At 70.1% G+C, this 17,396-nt stretch overlaps 2 protein-coding genes across 3 annotated transcripts in view; one reads left to right on the top strand and one right to left on the bottom strand.

The window, feature by feature from the left end:
- TINAGL1 (tubulointerstitial nephritis antigen like 1) overlaps positions 1-13,481 on the bottom strand; it is a 181,908-nt gene extending 168,427 nt beyond the window's left edge. The window contains exons 1-12 of one of the 2 annotated variants that reach the window (XM_066982631.1): positions 13,358-13,480; positions 12,437-12,767; positions 11,645-11,708; positions 9,473-9,565; positions 9,245-9,359; positions 7,991-8,114; positions 7,680-7,830; positions 7,264-7,447; positions 6,928-6,973; positions 6,424-6,547; positions 5,929-5,974; positions 4,731-5,764 (exon numbers count right to left, since the gene is read on the bottom strand). In XM_066982631.1, the coding sequence (XP_066838732.1) occupies positions 5,624-5,764; positions 5,929-5,974; positions 6,424-6,547; positions 6,928-6,973; positions 7,264-7,447; positions 7,680-7,830; positions 7,991-8,114; positions 9,245-9,359; positions 9,473-9,565; positions 11,645-11,708; positions 12,437-12,737 (1,389 nt within the window). In that variant the 5' untranslated portion in view covers positions 12,738-12,767; positions 13,358-13,480 and the 3' untranslated portion in view covers positions 4,731-5,623. Of the gene's footprint in view, positions 1-4,730; positions 5,765-5,928; positions 5,975-6,423; positions 6,548-6,927; positions 6,974-7,263; positions 7,448-7,679; positions 7,831-7,990; positions 8,115-9,244; positions 9,360-9,472; positions 9,566-11,644; positions 11,709-12,436; positions 12,768-13,357 lie in introns of those variants that run through there. The other variant, XM_066982630.1, reaches the window with a different exon arrangement.
- On the top strand, positions 98-2,859 carry PEF1 (penta-EF-hand domain containing 1). Its single transcript, XM_048049611.2, has 5 exons — positions 98-625; positions 1,108-1,222; positions 1,298-1,453; positions 1,569-1,712; positions 2,203-2,859. Exons 1-5 carry the CDS (start codon positions 113-115, stop codon positions 2,430-2,432), a joined length of 1,158 nt encoding a protein of 385 aa, XP_047905568.2. The 5' UTR covers positions 98-112; the 3' UTR covers positions 2,433-2,859.
- Positions 13,482-17,396: the final 3,915 nt, after the last annotated feature.

Below are 17,396 nucleotides of genomic sequence, written 5' to 3'. Positions count from 1 at the left end.
TTGATGGTGATGATGATGATGGTGGTGACGATGGTGGTGGTGGTGGTGATGGGGATGTCAATGATGATGATGATGGTGGTGGTGATGATGATGGTGGTGGTGATGATTGGGGATGGTGGTGGTGATGGGGATGTCAATGATGATGATGATGGTGGTGGTGATGATTGGGGATGGTGGTGGTGATGGGGATGTCAATGATGTCAGTGATGATGGTGGTGACGACGATGGGGGTGGTGGTGACGATGGGGATGGTAGTGGTGATGATGATGATGGTGATGGTGGTGGTGGTGGTGGTGATCCTGGGCCTGATGTGGGGGAACTGGGAGGGGGACCCTGGGCTGCTGCAGGCCCTGGGAGGGCCCCGTGGGACCCCGGCCCGGCAGACCCCAGGGGTCTCTCTCCTCTGTGGGCCCTACTGCTCCCGCCACCCATCGCCGCTTTAAGCCCGAGGAGGCCCCGCCCACCCCGTCCACACCCAGAGCGGGGGCGGGACCTCGCGGGGCTCATCCGCGCGGTGCAACCAATGGGAGGGCGGGGCGCTCGTGACGTCAGGAGGCGGAACCGGGGCGGTGTCAGCGGCGGCGGTGGCGGCGGTGGCGGCATCATGGCGGCGTTTCCGGGACAGGTGGGGCTGGGACCGGGGGTCCCTGGGCTGGGGCCGGGGGGTCCCAGAGGGGACCGGGGGGGATTCGGGGGTCCCGGAGAGCACCGGGGGGGTCCCGGCGGGACCGGGGGGATCCCGGAGAGGACCGGGGGGTCCCGGGGCCGGGGCCTGGGGGTCCCGGAACGATCCCGGGGGGGATTCGGGGGTCCCGGGGAGGACCTGGGGGGTCCCGGGGCCTGGGGGTCCCAGAGCGGTCCCAGAGAGGACCGGGGGGGTCCCGGGGTCGGGGCCTGGGGGTCCCGGAGCGGTCCCGGGGGGGATTTGGGGGATCCCGGGGGGTCCCAGGGGGTCCCGGGGCAGGGGCCTGGGGGTCCCGGAGAGGACCAAGGGGGTCCCGGGAAGACCAGGGGAGCCCCGGGGGGGGGTCGAGGCTTGGGGGGTCCCAGCGGGGACCGGGGGGGTCCCGGTGCCGCACCCGACCGCGCCGTTTTCCCCCCCCCCAGGGCTGCCCCGGTGCAGGACAGGCCGGGCCGTACACTGGCGGCCCCTACGGCGGCGGGCCCGGAGCCCCCTACGGGCAGCCGTACGGGCAGCCCCCCGGCGGGGCAGCCCCCCCAGGTGAGTTCGGCCGCGGGGACCCCCCCCGGGTGAACCGGACCGGGCCCGGTGCCCACTGACGGCGCCTCCCCGCAGGCTGCGCCCCGCCGGGCGTGGAGCCCGAGGCCTTCGCCTGGTTCCAGGCCGTGGACGCGGACGGCAGCGGCCACATCTCGGTGCGGGAGCTGAAGCAGGCGCTGCTCAACTCCAACTGGACGGCGTTCGACGACGAGACCTGCCTGCTGATGATCAGTGAGTGAGCACCGGGCTCCCGGGGCCGCTCGGGGCCGGCAGGAGAACCGGGAGCCCCGGCAGCACGGCCTCGCTCCGCTCTAACCGCCCTCCCCCGCGCCTTTTTCCTCCCCAGACACGTTTGACAGGAGCCGCTCCGGGCGCATCGACGTGTACGGCTTCGCGGCCTTGCTGCGCTTCATCCAGCAGTGGAGGAACCTCTTCCAGCAGTTCGACCGGGACCGCTCGGGCTCCATCAGCTTCAGCGAGCTGCAGCAAGGTGGGCGAGGGGCAGGGGCACCGAATGTGCTCCGGGGATTATTGCTCTGCCTGCTGCTGGTTTCCAGCCCGGCCCAGCCCTGTCTCTGCCATGGGGCTGGGTGTCCCCGAGCTCCAGGTGTCTCCTGCACGGGGCTGCTCTGCGGAGCGAGGACTTGAGGAGCTGCCCTGCCCACGGGGAGGGCAGGAGGAGCTGCAGCCCGGCCGTGTTATGAATTCCAGGCCTTAGGAAAACCCCTTCTCCTGTTGTTCTCCTGAACGGCTGCGGCTAAGCCCTGTGTTCTGGGAGGAGCCCTTGGGTGTGTGTGGCTAATGGAAGAGAAATATCTCTGGAATCTGGGCCTTGATTTGGTTCCTCCCTCCCAAGAGCCCGGCCGTGCTCTGAAGTGCCCTGGGATCACTGCGGGGCGGTGGGGACGGGTGTGCGCGAGGCAGGGAGGGCACCGTCGCCCTTCTCAGAGGGGTTTAACCCGCGTGCTTCTCGCTCCCAGCCTTCTCCCAGATGGGCTACAACCTGAGCCCCCAGTTCAGCCAGCTGCTGCTGTCCCGCTACGCCCCGAGGTCGCCCGACCCCAGCATCCAGCTCGACCGCTTCATCCACATCTGCATGCAGCTCCAGAGCACCACCGAGGCCTTCCGCGAGAAGGACACGGCGCTGGCGGGCAACGTGCGCCTCAGCTACGAGGACTTCCTCACCATGGTGGTCACCCGCATGTTGTGACACCCCCAGGCCCACATTTCGGGCGGCAGCGGCCATCCCAGCCCCTCGCTGCGCCCCCCCGACTGCCTCCCCTGCCCTGGGACCACCCCCCCGAGCCCTCCTGGTGCCTCCCAGCTCCCGGTCCCCGCTCGGTGGCAGCGGGTGTCTCCGCGCCGCAGCGCGGTTCTGCTGCCCCGGGGCTGTGCCACAGGGTGCGACGGCCAAACCAGGAGTGAGCCTGTGCCATGCCTCCAGGGAACGCCTGGATCTTCCCCTGCCAGACCCAAAATCGGGCGGGAACCCGGGGCCACCTCGTGCAGCTCACGGGCGGCGGGCGGGTCCCTCGTTGCCAACGTCTCTCGGTTTCTTTCTGCCTGTGGAAGCCAAGCTGGGGAGCGGTTTACAGCCTGTTTGTACAGCTCTGGAATAAAATACCCCGCGCGCTGTTCTCCTGGCCGGGCTGTCTGTGGGGCGCTGGCTGAGCTCGCGTGCTGCCCTGCCTTGCTCTTCCCCAGCAGTGGGTGCTGGCCCCCCCAAACCACGGGGCCCTGTCCTGCACCCCCACCCCTGGCGTTGTTCTGGGGTGCAGGATCAGCCCCAGGCAGGGCTGCACAGGAGGAGAGCTGCAGCGAGATCAGCTGCCGGGATGTCTCGGCCGTAAGACACATTGCTGTGGGACACCTCCCTTGGCTTCCATAAAGTTCATTCTTTACCTTTTTTGTACTAATTTACGGGAAACACCGTGCTCTGTTCCCCTTCTGAGGCACAGCCAAGAAAGTAGAGATGACCAGCACAAAGGCTTCCTCTGCTTCTAAAATGACGTCCGTGTAATTATTGTTTTAATTGACCTTAATGGGAAGTAGCTCAGAATGGTTTGTGAAAGCCACGCGCCTTCCATATATTTGAAGGATTTTTTTTTTTATGAAAAGATTTTAAAGCAGAGTAAATTCTCCGATTCCCCTCAGAAGCACTAACTGGCCTTTGGTATTTTTCTAAACGTCAGCCAAAGGTGGGACTTCTGGAGTACCGCTGCTAATTCCAAAAATAGTTGGAGCCGTGCTCCGGGGAGCGAGGCCGTTCCTGGCCTATTTTGGGAGGCGATTTTGGCTCTTTCAGACAAGTTCAGAGCAGGCAGCTCCGGGCCGCAGGCACGCAGGGGCTGGGCCGGCGCGGGGGGGGGGCTGTGCGTGTTTGTACCCACTCGTGTAAACGCACGCTGCGATACCGATAGCCACAGGTCTGTACACACATATGCGTGTGTGTGCACACGCACACCCAAATCAATGTGCGCATCTGGTGTATGCGCGTTTTTATCCGGGTGGCTGTGCAGGGCAGGCTGCCACCACCAGGTGCCGCCCCACTCCACGCTGGGGGGGGCTCAGAGCAAAACTGAATGCAAATTAAAAACAAAAAAGGAAAAAAAAAAAAGAGAAAATGCAAATAATAAAGCAAACACGGTGGGGTGTGAAGGGGGCAGGGGGCAGCCGAGCAGGTGCGACGCCCTGGGTGCTGCGTGAGGGTGCTGAGCCTGGGCAGCCCCTCCTGCTGCAGGGCCGCATCCTGCACGCCAGCACCTCCCTGAGCTGTTGGGGCACGGTGTGGGCAGGGGAATGGCTGTGGGGTGGATGTGGGGACGGGATGGACGTGGGGATGGACGATGGGATGGGATGGGGATGGGATGGGGTGGGGATGGATGTGGGGATGGGGTGGGGATGGATGTGGGGATGGGGTGGATGTGGGGACACGATGGGCATGGACGTGGGGATGGGATGGATGAGGACATGGGGACAGGATGGACAAATGGGGGGGATGGAGGAGGGTATGGGGATGGGATGGATGTGGAGATGGGGTGGATGTGAGGAGGGACACGAGCATGGGATGGGCACAGACAAGGGTGCAAGCACAGTCACGGCAGCAGCACCGTACAGCACGCGAGCTCTGAGCAGCCCCTGCCTCACCTTTGACGCTGTCAGCGCTGGGATCCCCCCCCCCCAAACCTCAGGACCCCCCCCCGAAGCCCTACACCCGCTCTCCCCATGCACCCAGCCCCCCGATCCCGCGCGGCCCCCGCTGCGGCTGCGCGCCCGCTGCTCCTCCAGCCCGCGGCCGAGGTCACGGCGTCCCGGCAAAACAGGAAGGCGGCCGGACAATGCCGCCCTTATCGGGCCCCCGCAGCCCTTATCGGGCCCCCGCAGCCCTTCCAGGTGCTGACCCCCCCCCAAACCCGGGGGGGCCCCCCCTACCCCCCCCCCCTCCAAGCCCGCACCCTGCGGGGCCACGCGCCCGCCGCCAGCCGCGGGTGGGCCGGAGCAGCTCCCGGGAGGCTTCCAGGAGTTTATTTACAAATATTAAAAAGCAAAATAAATACAAAAAAAAAGGTTTAAAAGTACAGCCCGGCAGAGGGGGGGGTAAGAAGGAAGGGAAGGGGGAGGGGGGGGCTGTGCGGCTGCTCTGGCCCCAGCTGCGGCCCCATAGGGACACGGGGGGGGGGGGGGGGGCTGTGGTGTCCCCAGGGCCATGTCCCTGCACAAACAGCCCTTAGCACCATTGGGACGAGCTGGGGGGGGCCACAGTGGACCCCCCCCCCCCCAGCCCTGCGTGCCGGCAGCGCCCAGCCCTGGGGGGGCTCCTCCATCCCTTGGGGGCACGGATGAACCCCCCTGGCTGTGCGGTGCTGTGTTACCCCCCCCCCCCAGCCCCAGGGCTGCCCAGGGAATTGGCTGGGGGGGGGATAAGGGGATGCAGGAACCATACCCGGGGTTGGGGGGGGGGTCCCACTGCAGCACCCCCTGCATGTGATGGGGGGGGGGGGCTCAGCTGGTCAGCTGGGGGCACCCCCTGCACATAACGGGGCCGGGGGGGGGGGGGGGGGGGGGGGGGGGGGGGGGCGGGGTGTTCAGCCACCAGCACAGGCTGGGGCGGGGGGTGGCCACCTTTGAAGAGCCCCCCAGCCCCCTCCCGGCTACCGACAAAGAGCCCGCTGAGCCTGGGGTGGGGGATTAACGGGTAAATCCCACAGGCAGAGGGGTGCCCCCCCCCCCCCGCCCCCCCCCCCCGCCGTGCACGCCCCGCTGCACCCAGCCGCTGCGTCAGCACCCGGGGCACGGCACCGGGGGGGGGGGCCTGACCCCGGTTGACCCCAGCGAGGACGGGGACGGGGGGGGCTGCGGTGGGGTCAAGGCCGTCTCGGGGGGGGGGGGGCAGCGGGGCGCTCACTTGTGGGGCATGTCCTCCATGCTGACGCGGCCCCAGACGCCCACCACGAAGCTCTCCACCTCGCACTCGTTGACGCCGCGGGCGATGCGGAAGCGCCCGTCCTCGCCCCATGCCCTTCCCCACGAGTTGGCTGCCGTCTGGGGGGGGGGACATAGACACGGCTTCTGCTCAGTGCCAGGACCCCCCCCCCCCCCCGCCCCCCGGACCCCCGTCCCTGATGCCTGCAGCCTCGCTGGGTGCAAGCCTCGAAGCGGGAGGCTGAGCCCCGGTGGGCTCATGCCCCCCCCCCCCCAAAACTCACCCAGTATTTTAGGGTCTGGCCGTCGGGCAGCTGCTCCTCGCCCCACCTGCAGCGGGAGGGCAGGGGGTGAGCGGGGACCCCCCCGGGGCTGCACTGGGGGGGGGGGGGGCACCACCCATTCCCCCCCCCCCCCAACTGCTGTGATCACGGGGGGGGCTGTGAACCCACCCCCTTTCCTCGTTTCCTGACGGGGAGCGCACCGCATGGCTGGGGCTCCCCCGGGGCTCTGCACCGCCAATCCTGCCCTGGTGCTGAGCACCGTGCGCTCAGGTCAGTGGTGGCCCCGGGGCCAGCACCAGCACCCAGCTCAGCACCTTCCCTCCCGGCCCCTTCCTCTCCCTGCTCCGGAGGAAGGGGACGCCTTTCCTTCCCCGAAGGAAACGCTGCTCCAGCGCCAGCTCCAGCGCCAGCTCCAGCACCAGCGCCAGCACCAGCGCCAGGCTCCTGCACCCCCCTGCACCCCGCTCCCGGCCCCCCCGAGCCCCCCGCCCCTACCCGGTGATTTTGACCGAGTGGGTCCCGTGCCGCTGGTGCTTCGGCCCCTTCCCCTCGGCCACGGGCGTGTGCCGATAGATCCCGCTGCGGTACAGGAAGAAATCCTCGTGCACCTCCAGGATGGCTGCGGGCAGGAGCAGAGGCCTTGGGGGGACGGGCGCCGAGCACCCGGCGCTCAGCGTCCCCCGTGTCCCCCCCCTGCCCAGGAGCAGGATGCGGGCAGAGGACCGGGGCTGCGCCAAGGCTCCGCCGGGGGGAGGGAGGGGGATTAAAAAAACAAATCAAATCAAGTCAAAGCAGGTGCGGAGATGGAGATTAAGGCAGGAGTTAATGAGCAACCGGCCCGCCGGGAGGGCAGCGTGACGGCGTTCAGCAGCGCCAGCAGCCAAGCCGGGGGGGGGGGGCCAGCCCCACGGCCGGTCCTGAGCTGTCCCAGCTCCAGTCCCTCGGGCAGCTGACCCCCCCCCCCGAATTTAGGGCTCAGTGCCCCCGCCAGCTCCTTACCTTGCACGGGGCCGTTCTCCAGCAGCTCCTTCATGATCTCCTTCTCCTGCAAGCACGGAGCCGGCTGGTACCGGGGCACGGCGAGTACCCAGGGCACAGCCCCCCCCTCAGCTTCTGCCCTCCCCAGCACCCCAGGGGGCACACAGAGGCACCCAGCAGGGTGACCCCAAATCCCCTTGGAGATGCCCCATATCCCACCCAGGGACAGAGCTGCCCCGGGGGGGGGGGGGGCGTTGCAGCGGGTGTCACCCCGTTTCCCTCCCCTGCTCCCGGCACGGCTCCTGCTGCCCCCGCAGCACCCAGTGCAACCCAGACCCAGGTCCCGTGGGTGCTCACGCTGGAGGCGAGGCGGTAGGCGGGGGTGGACTGGTAAATGTCGTTGGCGTGGGTCTGGGGGTTGGGGCAGCGCGCCGTGGCCTGCCGCTTGCCCCGGCCCGTGGAGCGGCTGTGCATCATGCAGGGCTGCGCCGCCGGCTGGCTCTCCGGGCTGGTGAAGGGGTAGCACTCGTCCGTCACCACCCTGAGCGAGGGACAAGGACGTGAGGAGCAGAAGGACCCATCCCATCCCCATCCATCTCCATCCCATCCCCATCCCATCTCCATCCCCATCCCCATCCCATTCCCATCCCCATCCCCATCCCCATCCCATTCCCATCCCCATCCCATCCCATCCCCTCCCCATCCCCATCCCATCCTTGTCCCCACCAGGGTTGGCAGCCCCCGGTCCCGCACCCAGCCCTGTCCCCACTCACCCCCTCCTGCGCAGGTACCACCAGGCGCCGTCCAGCCGTCCCCCGCTGCAGCCCCGCTGGTTGCGGGTGTCGCAGGACAGGAGGTTTTGGGGTGACAGGGAGGGCGTCATGTGCCCCATGGAGTGGATGGAGATGCGGTCGGAGGCGACGGCTGGGGGCGAGCACAGGGTGGTCAGGGCTGGTGGCAGCTCCCCGGGGTCCTGCCCCGCTCCCACCTCCAAGGGTGCCGGCTCCAGTCCCTGTCCCCAAAGGCCACCCCACCCCACCCCATCCCATCCCGTCCCGTCCCATCCCGTCCCGGTGCCCCTCACCGGCCGTGGAGAAGGCCCAGGAGCCGGCGCAGTTGCCCTGGTCCAGGGGCTCGTGGATCATCCCGGGCCACTTGGTGGCTGCGTCGAAGTGGCGGGGCAGCACCTCGTTGGAGTCCATGGCCATCTGCGGAGGCGGGGGGTGCTCAAGGCACGGGGATACCCCCCCACACCCCCCCAAACTCCCTCCCCTTCCAGGGCATCCCCAAAGCCGTGCCCCACTGCCCTGCATTGAACCCCCAGCCCCACTGCAGACGTAATGGGGTTGGACCCCTTGGGTTGGGGACCCCCGCAGCCCCTGGTTGAGTATGACTTGGGGGGGGGGGCAGGATACAAGTGCTCCCCCCCCGAGGACCCGTCTCCTTTCCTAAATTTGGGCTCAGCTCCAGCTGCGCCAGCACTCAGCATCCGGCCTCGGGTGCCAGCAGGGGTGGCGTGAGCGTGCGCCATGGGGCGCGGGGGGGGCCCTCCTTGTGGCCTCTGGCTGTCGCTGCCCTCCCTGACCCTGCGGCTGACTCACGCCCGGCGTTTCCTTTTCGGGGGGGACACGGTGCCCCCACCCGGGCCACGCACGGCTTGGCCTTCCTGGGGAGGCTGCGGTACCCGGCTCGTCCCAGCGCAGGAAACGCCGCTAAAATTAAACCTCGCCAGGAGTCAAGGCCACGGTGCTGGGCGTGCGCCGCAAGCTTGGCTCACTCCTGGGGGGGCTGCCCGGACCCGGGGGGGGCTCCCGGTTCCTGGCATGGCAGGGGCAGAGCCCCCAGGTCCCAACAACGTGCTGGACAACGATGCTGGACACCCCCTTGGGATGCTCCATCCTGCTCCCCACGGACCCCCACCACGGGAATTGAGTGGGGCGAGCAGGACCCCCCCTGGGGACCCCGTCTTCTGCCCACCCCCCCCGGGGCTGCTGTCGGCTGCAGCTCGGGGGCACCGAAGCGCCTGCGCCCCCGGCTCTGCCGACTCAGCAGCCGCGGGGCCGGCTTTCCGATGGGAACGCAGCGAGGAGCAGCGGGGCAAAAAAACAACAGCGGCAGCCCGGGGATTGCGCGGGGGGAATGTGCTGAGCTGCCGTCTCCAAACAGCGGGGGCTGCCCGCGGCCCCTTCCCCGCCTCCACGCCGGGTGCTGAGCCCCTCGCGGGGACGGGGACCCCGCGGGGACGCTGCCAGCGAGGGGACGCGTGCCTCAGTTTCCCCGTGTGGGCACGGGGGCTGCCTTGGGGGGGGCCCCGGGGGGGCGCGGGGCTCGGACTCACGTGCATCTCGTTCATGTTCATGACGGTGGGCGGCGGGCGGAAGGTGCCCAGGCGGTAGCGGATCCCGTCCTCCAGCGTCATCCCCCAGAACTGGCTGTAGTTGGCGGCCCTCCAGCTGCACGGGAGCGGCATCAGGGGCACCCCAAAAGCACCGAGGGGGGGGGGGTGAGACACCCCCCCCCCCCCCCATCCCCATCTGGGACCGCTCTGCCCCGCACGTGCCCTTACCCGTAGTTGCCCCTGTTGATGGCATCGATGAGGTCCCCGTCCACGAGGCAGGCGTTGTCCTCGCACTGCCACTGCCCCGCGGGGCTGCAGGTGCTGGGGGGGGGGGGGCAGCACGGTCAGCGGGGGGGGGCAGCACCCCATGGACGCTGGGGGTCCCCACGCTGGTGCTGCTCCCACCCAGCTGGGCACCCGCGGACACCGAGAGCAGGGGGCTGCTGCTGCAGGGGGGGCTGATGGCTGTGTCCCCCCCCCCAAAAACCGCCCCTCCCTGGTCCCCGCAGGAGCCCCCAGGGCAGGCAGAGCAAGGGATGGAAAATCAGCTGAAAACCCGCCAGGCCTGCAAACATCAGAGCGGGGCTTGGACGCCAGCCCAGGGAGGGGGGGGGACTCGGGGCCGGCCGGCCCCTCGGGGCTGGCCACGCTGCCCAGGTCAGCCGGGAGCACCGCAGAGCCCACGGGGGACCCGTGGACGGGGTGGCAGGGGCCGTGTCCCCGCGGGGAGCCCCCGGCGGCGCTCCCCCCGCACGGCGAGCAATGCTCGGCATCCCTCCCCGCTGCCCGAGCTCCCGGCACTCTTCCCTTTTAAGGAGCCCTGCCGCGGCCGGAGCAGCCCTGCTCCTTGCTCCTTGTGCCCCGACGGTGGCAACGTCCCCGTTCCCATCCCATCCCCATCACCATCCCATCCCTGTCCCCGTCCCCATCCCCATCCCATCCCTGTCCCCGTCCCCGTTCCCTTCCCTATGCCTGTCCCCGTCCCAGGGCAGCCACCCCAGCAGGGTCAGGAGCAGCCTCCAGGACCCAGCTCCCACCATCACCCTGCCACAATCCGGCCGTCCCCTCCAGCCCCCACGTCCCCCCCATGCAGGGGACAAATCCCTCGGCAAAGCCAGGCTCGGAGCAGGGGGTGCGAATCCCCCCCCGTTTCTGCCCCGCGCAGCCCTCTCCAGGCACAGCCAAGTGCTGGGAGGCAAAGGAAGGAGCCCCTAAGATGCCCTGCGAGCCCTGCTCCCCTCGCAGCCCGGCTGACCCCGTGCCTTGCCGTTAACTCCCTGGGGACGGGCTCTGGGTGGCCCAGCCCGTGGGAGCCCTTCGGGGGCAGATCTGGGGCATGGTGGGGTGCAGCTGGGCACTCTCAGCAGCTCCCTGGGCTCCAGCTCCATCTGCGTCTCCCAGGCTTCGCATTTCCTCCCCCCCCCAATTGCCCCGGCCCTTTTGGAGCCGGGAAAGGACCGGGTCAGTGCAAAGCACTGCAGGAATTGCTCTCCGTGTTCCAAGTGCGGGGGAAGAAAGTTTTGGCAGAGGAGCCGCAGCCCCCGGGGGCCAGCTGGGCAGGGGAAGTTTCCCGGCAGAGGGACCAGTTCTCCGAGCACAGGGCTCGGGGGGCTCGACCTCTCCTAGGGAGCTCGGGAACGGCCTCCAGCCCCGCGTGCCTCCACGCTGCGGTCCCGGAGAAGTGCCGGGCGGCTTCGGGGAGGGCTCGGCTCAGCCCATGCCCTCCTGCACGGCTGCGCGGGGCGGGCTGGCCTCTCACCTCCAGCCCCAGCGGGCTGCTCGGGCACGCAGGCGCGCCTGCACGCACGTGCAAGCACCCACGGGCACGCACACGCGCGCTCATGCCCCAGCCGGAGCCTTTGATTTCCCCTTATCGGCCGCATCGCGCCGAGCCAGCCCGCCCAGGTATGTTTGCTCCTCGTCTCGGGGCAGATCTGCGCCCGCAGGTTCCCCGTTCCCCAGCTCCGGGATGCCAGCAATACCACCGCAGCCGGTTTCCAGATAAACCCCACGCTGCTCGCCAGCACAAACAGCGAGCTGCCGGCACACAGCGCAGGCGCCGGAGCAGGACGGGGCCGGACCCCCACCCAAAGCAGGCTGGGGCAAGCTGGGCTGGGAGCAGAGAAGCCCCGGCAGCCCCAGCCCACGTCTGCGCGGCCGCACGCTGCCCCATGAGCGAGCGGCTCCCACCGAGGCGTGCACGGAAACTTGGGAGCAGCCCAAGGCCCCGGGCTCTGCGCTCCGAATGCGCCAGGGCGAAGGCGTTTGGCAGCGGCCCCCACCACCCAGCGTGGCCCCGCGCGCCCCAACCGGCTGGGGACAGCCCCCGCCACCCTCGCCCCGGTGCTGAGCCGGTGCTGCCGGTGCTGCCGGTGGCGGCGTGGCACGGGGGGCACTCACCACAGGTTGCAGTTCTCCCGGTACGTGGCCCCGCTGGGGTAGGTGCGGCCGGCGCGGGCGCAGCCTGGACGGGAGAGAGGAGAGCCCGGGTGAGCGCACGGCTGCAGAGGGTCCTGCCGGGCACCCGGCCCCCCAAAAACCACCACAGGGAAACTGAACGTGAGCCCTAAAGGTGCTGGGCAGCCGTGGAGCTGTGCGCCCGACCAGCACGGGGTTAGGGAGCAGGAGGGGGGCGGCGGGGTGGGCGCGGGGCTGGCTCGGCACCAGGAAGGGTTAAGCCTGGGGCTGCCCGGCACAGCCGGCCTCGCACGCACAGCCTGGCGGGGCCGGGATAAAGGGGCCACTGATCCCCGGAGCTGGCTCTGCTCCGCGGGGACTTGAGAGAGAGCCTTGTGCTGCGTGGCGGGGGCAGCCCCAGCTCGCCCCCGCCCGCCTCGGCTGCCACCCGGGTGAAGTCAGGGCTGGCGTCCCCGTGCCCCAGACATGACTGGGGCAGCCCAGCACCATCCGGCCCGGCTCTGCCCGCAGGTGCGTGCCCCAGCGCTGCCCCTCTGCCTTCCTGCCCCACGGAGAGCTGCACGACTCGGGCTGGGCGCTGCTCCAGCCCCCTTGCAGGGACCCCAGCCCCAGCCCACACAGTTCGCACGGGTTTCTGCAGCTCTGGGGGGGGGTCCGGCACAACTCCACAGCCACGCTGGCATTGCACAGCACATCGGGCACCCGCGTCGGGCACCCCAGCACGCACCCGCTGCTGCAAGGGTGGGTATGAGGGGGGGGGCCGGGCTGCCTCACCTTGGACTTTGGGGAAGGGGGCCGGGATGCCCAGGCAGTACTCCCAGAAGTCAGGGCAGCAGTCGGAGACGGTGCGGTTGCAGAAGAGGTCGCAGTAGCAGATGGTGTCGAGGTAGGGCACGGTGCAGCCGTCGTCCCGGCCGTGGCAGCAGACGTCCCCTCGCTGGCAGTAGGAGCCGCCGGCATCGTAGACGCCGTGCTCGTACAAGCCGGGGGCCAGCTCCCGACGCGTGCGTGCCCGGGCAGCCCCGGCCGCCCCCGCCAGCAGCCAGAGGCAGAGCAGGGCCCACGGCAGGCGCATGGTGCCGGCGATGTCCCCGACCTGCAGCCGCTGCGGGGACGGGGCAGTGAGCGGGGACCGACCCCAGACCCTGCACCGATGCCCTTTGGGGGAGCTGCTCCCAGCGGGTGGGAGCTGGGGGGTAAGGGGAGCAACTGGGGGGCATTTTGGGGGGTGCTGCGTGCCGGTGCAAGGTGGCTGTGCCCCTGCTGGTGTGCGTGATGCCCCAAACCTTCGCCTTTCCCAGCTCCCACCCGACCTCCAAGCAGCTCCTCAGCGGGGGTCCCGGCCCCCAGCCCCGCGCCCCCACCGCGATGCCCCCAACATCGCCTCCCTCCGGGGTGCCGCTCCCCACACAGATCCTAAAACCCACCCTCCAGCAGCAGAACCCCCGCGGGACAGGGGATCCCCGGGGGTGGGGGGACAGCCCCGTGCCCCCCCCCGCCCCAAACCCGGGCTGAGCCCCGCGGGGCGCGGCTGTGCCGGGACGGGGGGGGGGGCCGGAGGCGCCCCTGGCTGCGGGCGCTGCGCTGAGTTCCCCGGGCTCAGCCCGCGGCTGCCGGGAGACCTCGGGGAGAGGGAGCGGGACCCGGTGCGGGGGGGTCCCGGGCCACGACCCCCGCTGCCCCCCAGCCCCCTACCTGCCGCCCCGCCGTGCGCGCCGCTCCGCGCCTCCGCCGCCGCCGAGCACCTCCCCCGGCCCCGCCGCTCCCTTAATAGCCGCGCCCCGGGGGGGGGGGGGGGGGCGGGGGGGCCGGGGAGGTGCCGGGGGGCAGCCGCGATCGTGGCCGGGCCGGGCTGGGCCGGGGGGGGGCGCGGAGGGGGTGGCGGTGGCCGGGCCGCGCTGTCCCACCCCGGGCGCAGCGCGGTCGGTGGCGGTGGTCCCTGCGCCCCGGCGTCCCCGGCCCCTCCCGGGTGGGGGACCCTGCTGGGGGGGGGGGGGGAATGGGGGGACCCGGGGGGCCGTGCAGAGGGAGGTGCTGAGGGCAAAGGTGGTCCCGAGGGAGCTCTGAGCCCCCCGCCCCGTCCTTCCCAGGCTGGGGGTCCCCAGCAATCCACACTCCGGCACGGGGCTCCCCACTGCCCACTGGGGGGTGCAGAGGGGTGCGGGTGCCCCCCCTCGCCCAGCAGCCCGGCTGCTGCATGTGTGCGAGCCCAGGATGTCCCACAGCACCCGGGACATGCGGCCAGTGTCACTTGGTGCCAGCACCATGTCGCCACTGCCAGGACCCCCGGACAGAGGGGGAGAGGGGCTGTGCACCCCTAGGGCTTGCCCACCCCATGGCTCCTGTCCCCCCCCCGTGGGGGTTTTGGCATTCTCAGTGCTTGCTGCCTGCCTCTGGCCCTAGGAGCATCCCCAGGCCGCTGCCAAAGGATTCCTCGAAGATGCTTCCCGGCAGCCAGGACAGAGGCACGGCAAGCGGCGGGAGGCCAGCCGGGCCCCCGGGCCGAGCTCCTGCCTCGGGGGGAGGCTGCGGTGGCTCGGGGGGGGGGGGGGGGGGGGGGGGCTGACAGCCTGGGGGCACCCCAGCCCGGCGGGCACAACAAGGGCTGCGTCCTGCTGGGGATGTTGGGATGCTCAGGGCACCCACGGGAGGGTCCTGCAAGAGCTCCCCCCCCCCCTCCGTGCCGGGATCCTGCCGGCTGCCCGGCTGCCGCTCTCAGATGCTGCTTTTCCTGCGAGCGCGGCCTTGCTGAGCGCTGCTGAGAGCAGTTCAGGAAGGAACTGGGTCCGGCCCGGAGCCCGGCTGTCTCCTTTCCGTGACTGGGCGGACAGGAATCCAGAGTGAGTCACAAATTCTCCAAGACCCTCGGGGACAAAGCAGAGCCACTGGTGAAAAGGACATCCCCCCCCTGCCCCCCCCCACCCCGTTCCCGGTCCGTCCTTGTGCTCCTGCCAGGCAGAGCCCTGGCAGCAGCTGAAGGCGAGGATGCGGCGAGCTGCGGGGCGCTGCTGGGCACGGAGCTGGCCCCTTCCCACTCCCCCGGGCAATGGGGGCTCATGTGCGGGGGCAGCAGCGCTCGCCCCCTTCCTGCGGGTGTGCTTGGCTTGGCTCTTGGCGTGCCGACCTGGCTCCCAGCGGGACGCAGGGTCACGGCTCGCTGCGTCCCTCCGACGCAGGCATTTCCCCCCCGCCCCGGCCCTGCGTGTCTCCTCTCCGTGCCTCATGCACACGCAAGGGGGGGGGGCAAGGTGGAGCAGGACAAAGTCCAGCCCGGGCACCTTGGGCTCACGTGGGCGAGGGAGGCAGCGAGCGCAGCGGGCTGGCAGCGTGCCCGCCCTGCCACCGCCACCACCTGCGGCTGCTCTGGGGAGGGACAAGGTCCCCGCGCGCCTTGGGGACACGGGGCCGAGGCCGAGCCCAGGGGCTGCAGCCGTGACCCGGATCTGTGCAAAGAGCCCAGCCCAGGGGCACCATGCCCATTTGCTCAGAGCAGCAGGGCCACGCAGGGGCTCACCCGAGCTGCATCCATCGCACGGCGATGCCGTCCCCTCGGGGCGCACCCTGAGCCCCCCGTGGCGATGCACGGCCCTGGGCAGGGCAGGGCGAAGACCCCGCTGCGGGCACGATGCACGACCCCAAACCCACCCCGGAAAACACTGTCAGCAGCCGGGGCAGCAGGGCAAGGGCTGCGCGGGGCTTTTCCTGCTCGCCCCGTGCTGGCTCCCCCTTCAAAGCCTCTGCTTCAAAGCAGCCCCGGGCGCACGCGAGCCGGACGTGCGCAGTGCCGGGAGCAGCCGAGGGCTCCCCGGGGATCGCGCCCCGCACGCCAGGCACTCGGGGGGGGACATCCCTGAACCCCATCCCAGCAGAGCCCCCATGGACCAGGGCTGCTCTGGGGGTCTGGGGGCAGCAGGAGAGGGGCTGCTGCAACTGGGACTGGGGGGGGGGGGGCTGACCCCACGGTGCAGCCCCCACACCAGGATGAGTCAGGGACGGGTTTTTTGGCGAGAGGCAGCCAGGAAACGCAGGGAAGCCGAGAGCCTGGCTTCCTCCTAGGCAGGGCGGCGTGGGAGGGGGCCTTGCCCGCCCGGTGACACCGGCAGCCTGGGGGACACGACCACGGGGCTGGGGCGAAGGCTTTGCTGCCCCCCGGGGGGGCTGCAGGTTCGTGGGGAGGGGGCTCGCACCCATACTTTGTCCTGGATGTTCCCAGGGCTATCCAAGCACGATGCCCAACTGGGGACACGCCGTTTGGGACACACCAACTGGGGACACGCCGTTTGGGGGCACGCTTCCAACAAGGCAGCGTGGGTCCCTCTGCAGTGGCATCAGGCCTGCAGCTGGTGGAGCAGTGGCTCGGGGCCGGGGGGGGGGCTGGAGGGGAGCCCAGCACAGCACTGGGGGGGGGGGGGGACGGCAGCGGCCACCCGGTGCTGCTCGGCCGCGGGGCTGGAGTGCCACCTCTCGGGAGAGCTGGGCCAGAAACGAGGCGGGCAGGCAGCGTCTGCTTCAAATTTTAATGAAAGAAATAAGTTAATAAGTTAATAAAGTGAGGTAACTACCGCCGGCTGGGGAGGTCTGCGGGGACCAGCCAGCCCCTGGGGAGGGGGGGGTCCTACGGGGTGGCTGCTGAGCGTGGCTGGGGGCGAAGCTGTCGCATGCACCCTCGCCCCGGGGCACCCACGGCTCGGCCCCCCCCCCCCCGCCGTGCACCCACAGCCCCCCCCTGCCCACCAGGCACCCACGGATGGGCGCACTGGGGTGAGGGGAGGGGGTCGGGGGGGTGCGGCAGCAGCACGGGGGGGCTGCAAGCTCGGCCCTCGCTGGCCACATGCACTAATGAGGCTAACGAGCAAGGCTGGGGCAACCCCAGCGCCCCCCCTTGCTGGGAGCAGAAGCATTACGGGGGGGGGCTGGGGAGGGGGTGGAAATCCCACAGCCTGAAGCTGAGAGGTCCCACAAGCCCCCCCCCCCCAGAGCGCCGGGGGCACCAGCCCCGGCTCAGCGAATTTTGGCACTACCACGGTCGTTTCCAGCCGTGCGGGGCTGGGAACCGGCCCAAGCAGCGTGCAAGGGGGGGGGGGCACAGGGACACCTCCTCCAGCAGAGGTTTGCCACCCGGCCCTGAGTCCTCAGGACCCCCCGGGGGAGCAGGATCCAGCCCTGTGCGCTGTTGGGGGTGGGGGGGGGGGTTGCTTATTGCCTACGATGTCCCCCCGGGTTGGTCTCCCCGGGGGTGTTGCATATTCAGACATTATTGCATATATATAATATATATATATATATCTCCTATATATATATTGCCCTGGGAGCATGCACGGGCAGGCAGAAGGCGCTGCTGTGCTTCTGGAGGTCCGGGAGGGGAGCAGGGGAATGAACCCAGGCAGGGCAGGCTGGGGGGGTCAGACCCCTGCCCCCTGCACCGGGCAGGCCCCCGCCGCTGCCCCGACCTGCAGCCATAAAACCGCATCGGGTTGTGCCCCAGCACCCCTGCTCAGCACCGGCAGCGAGGGGCTGGAGCCTTGCATAGCTGGTGGTGGCGCTGGGGGGTGAGCGGGTGGCACCCGGGCAGGACCCTGCTGGGGAGATGGACACGTGCCCTGCTCTGGGGGCTTCCAGCCCAGAGCAACACCCCCCCCGTGGGGGGCTCCTCCGCCTCGCAGCGTGGTCGGATCCTGCTCGCACCCCATCCCGCTGCTGCCACCGTGCCCTGCGCACCGCCCGGGGGCTCACC

The sequence above is a fragment of the Anser cygnoides genome, chromosome 24, assembly GCF_040182565.1.
Source record: "Anser cygnoides isolate HZ-2024a breed goose chromosome 24, Taihu_goose_T2T_genome, whole genome shotgun sequence".
NCBI lineage: Eukaryota > Metazoa > Chordata > Aves > Anseriformes > Anatidae > Anser > Anser cygnoides.
Note: the sequence above shows the minus strand (reverse complement) of the source record. Positions and strands in the feature narration are given on the sequence as shown.

Excerpts from the sequence above, each read along its gene's own strand:
- PEF1 (XM_048049611.2), top strand. The coding sequence starts at position 113 with ATGGTGGTGGTGATGGGGATGTCAATGATGATGATGATGGTGGTGGTG. Across the intron at positions 1,223-1,297 it reads CGGCGGGGCAGCCCCCCCAG|GCTGCGCCCCGCCGGGCGTG; the intron begins GTGAGTTCGGCC and ends GCCTCCCCGCAG. Across the intron at positions 1,713-2,202 it reads CTTCAGCGAGCTGCAGCAAG|CCTTCTCCCAGATGGGCTAC; the intron begins GTGGGCGAGGGG and ends TCTCGCTCCCAG.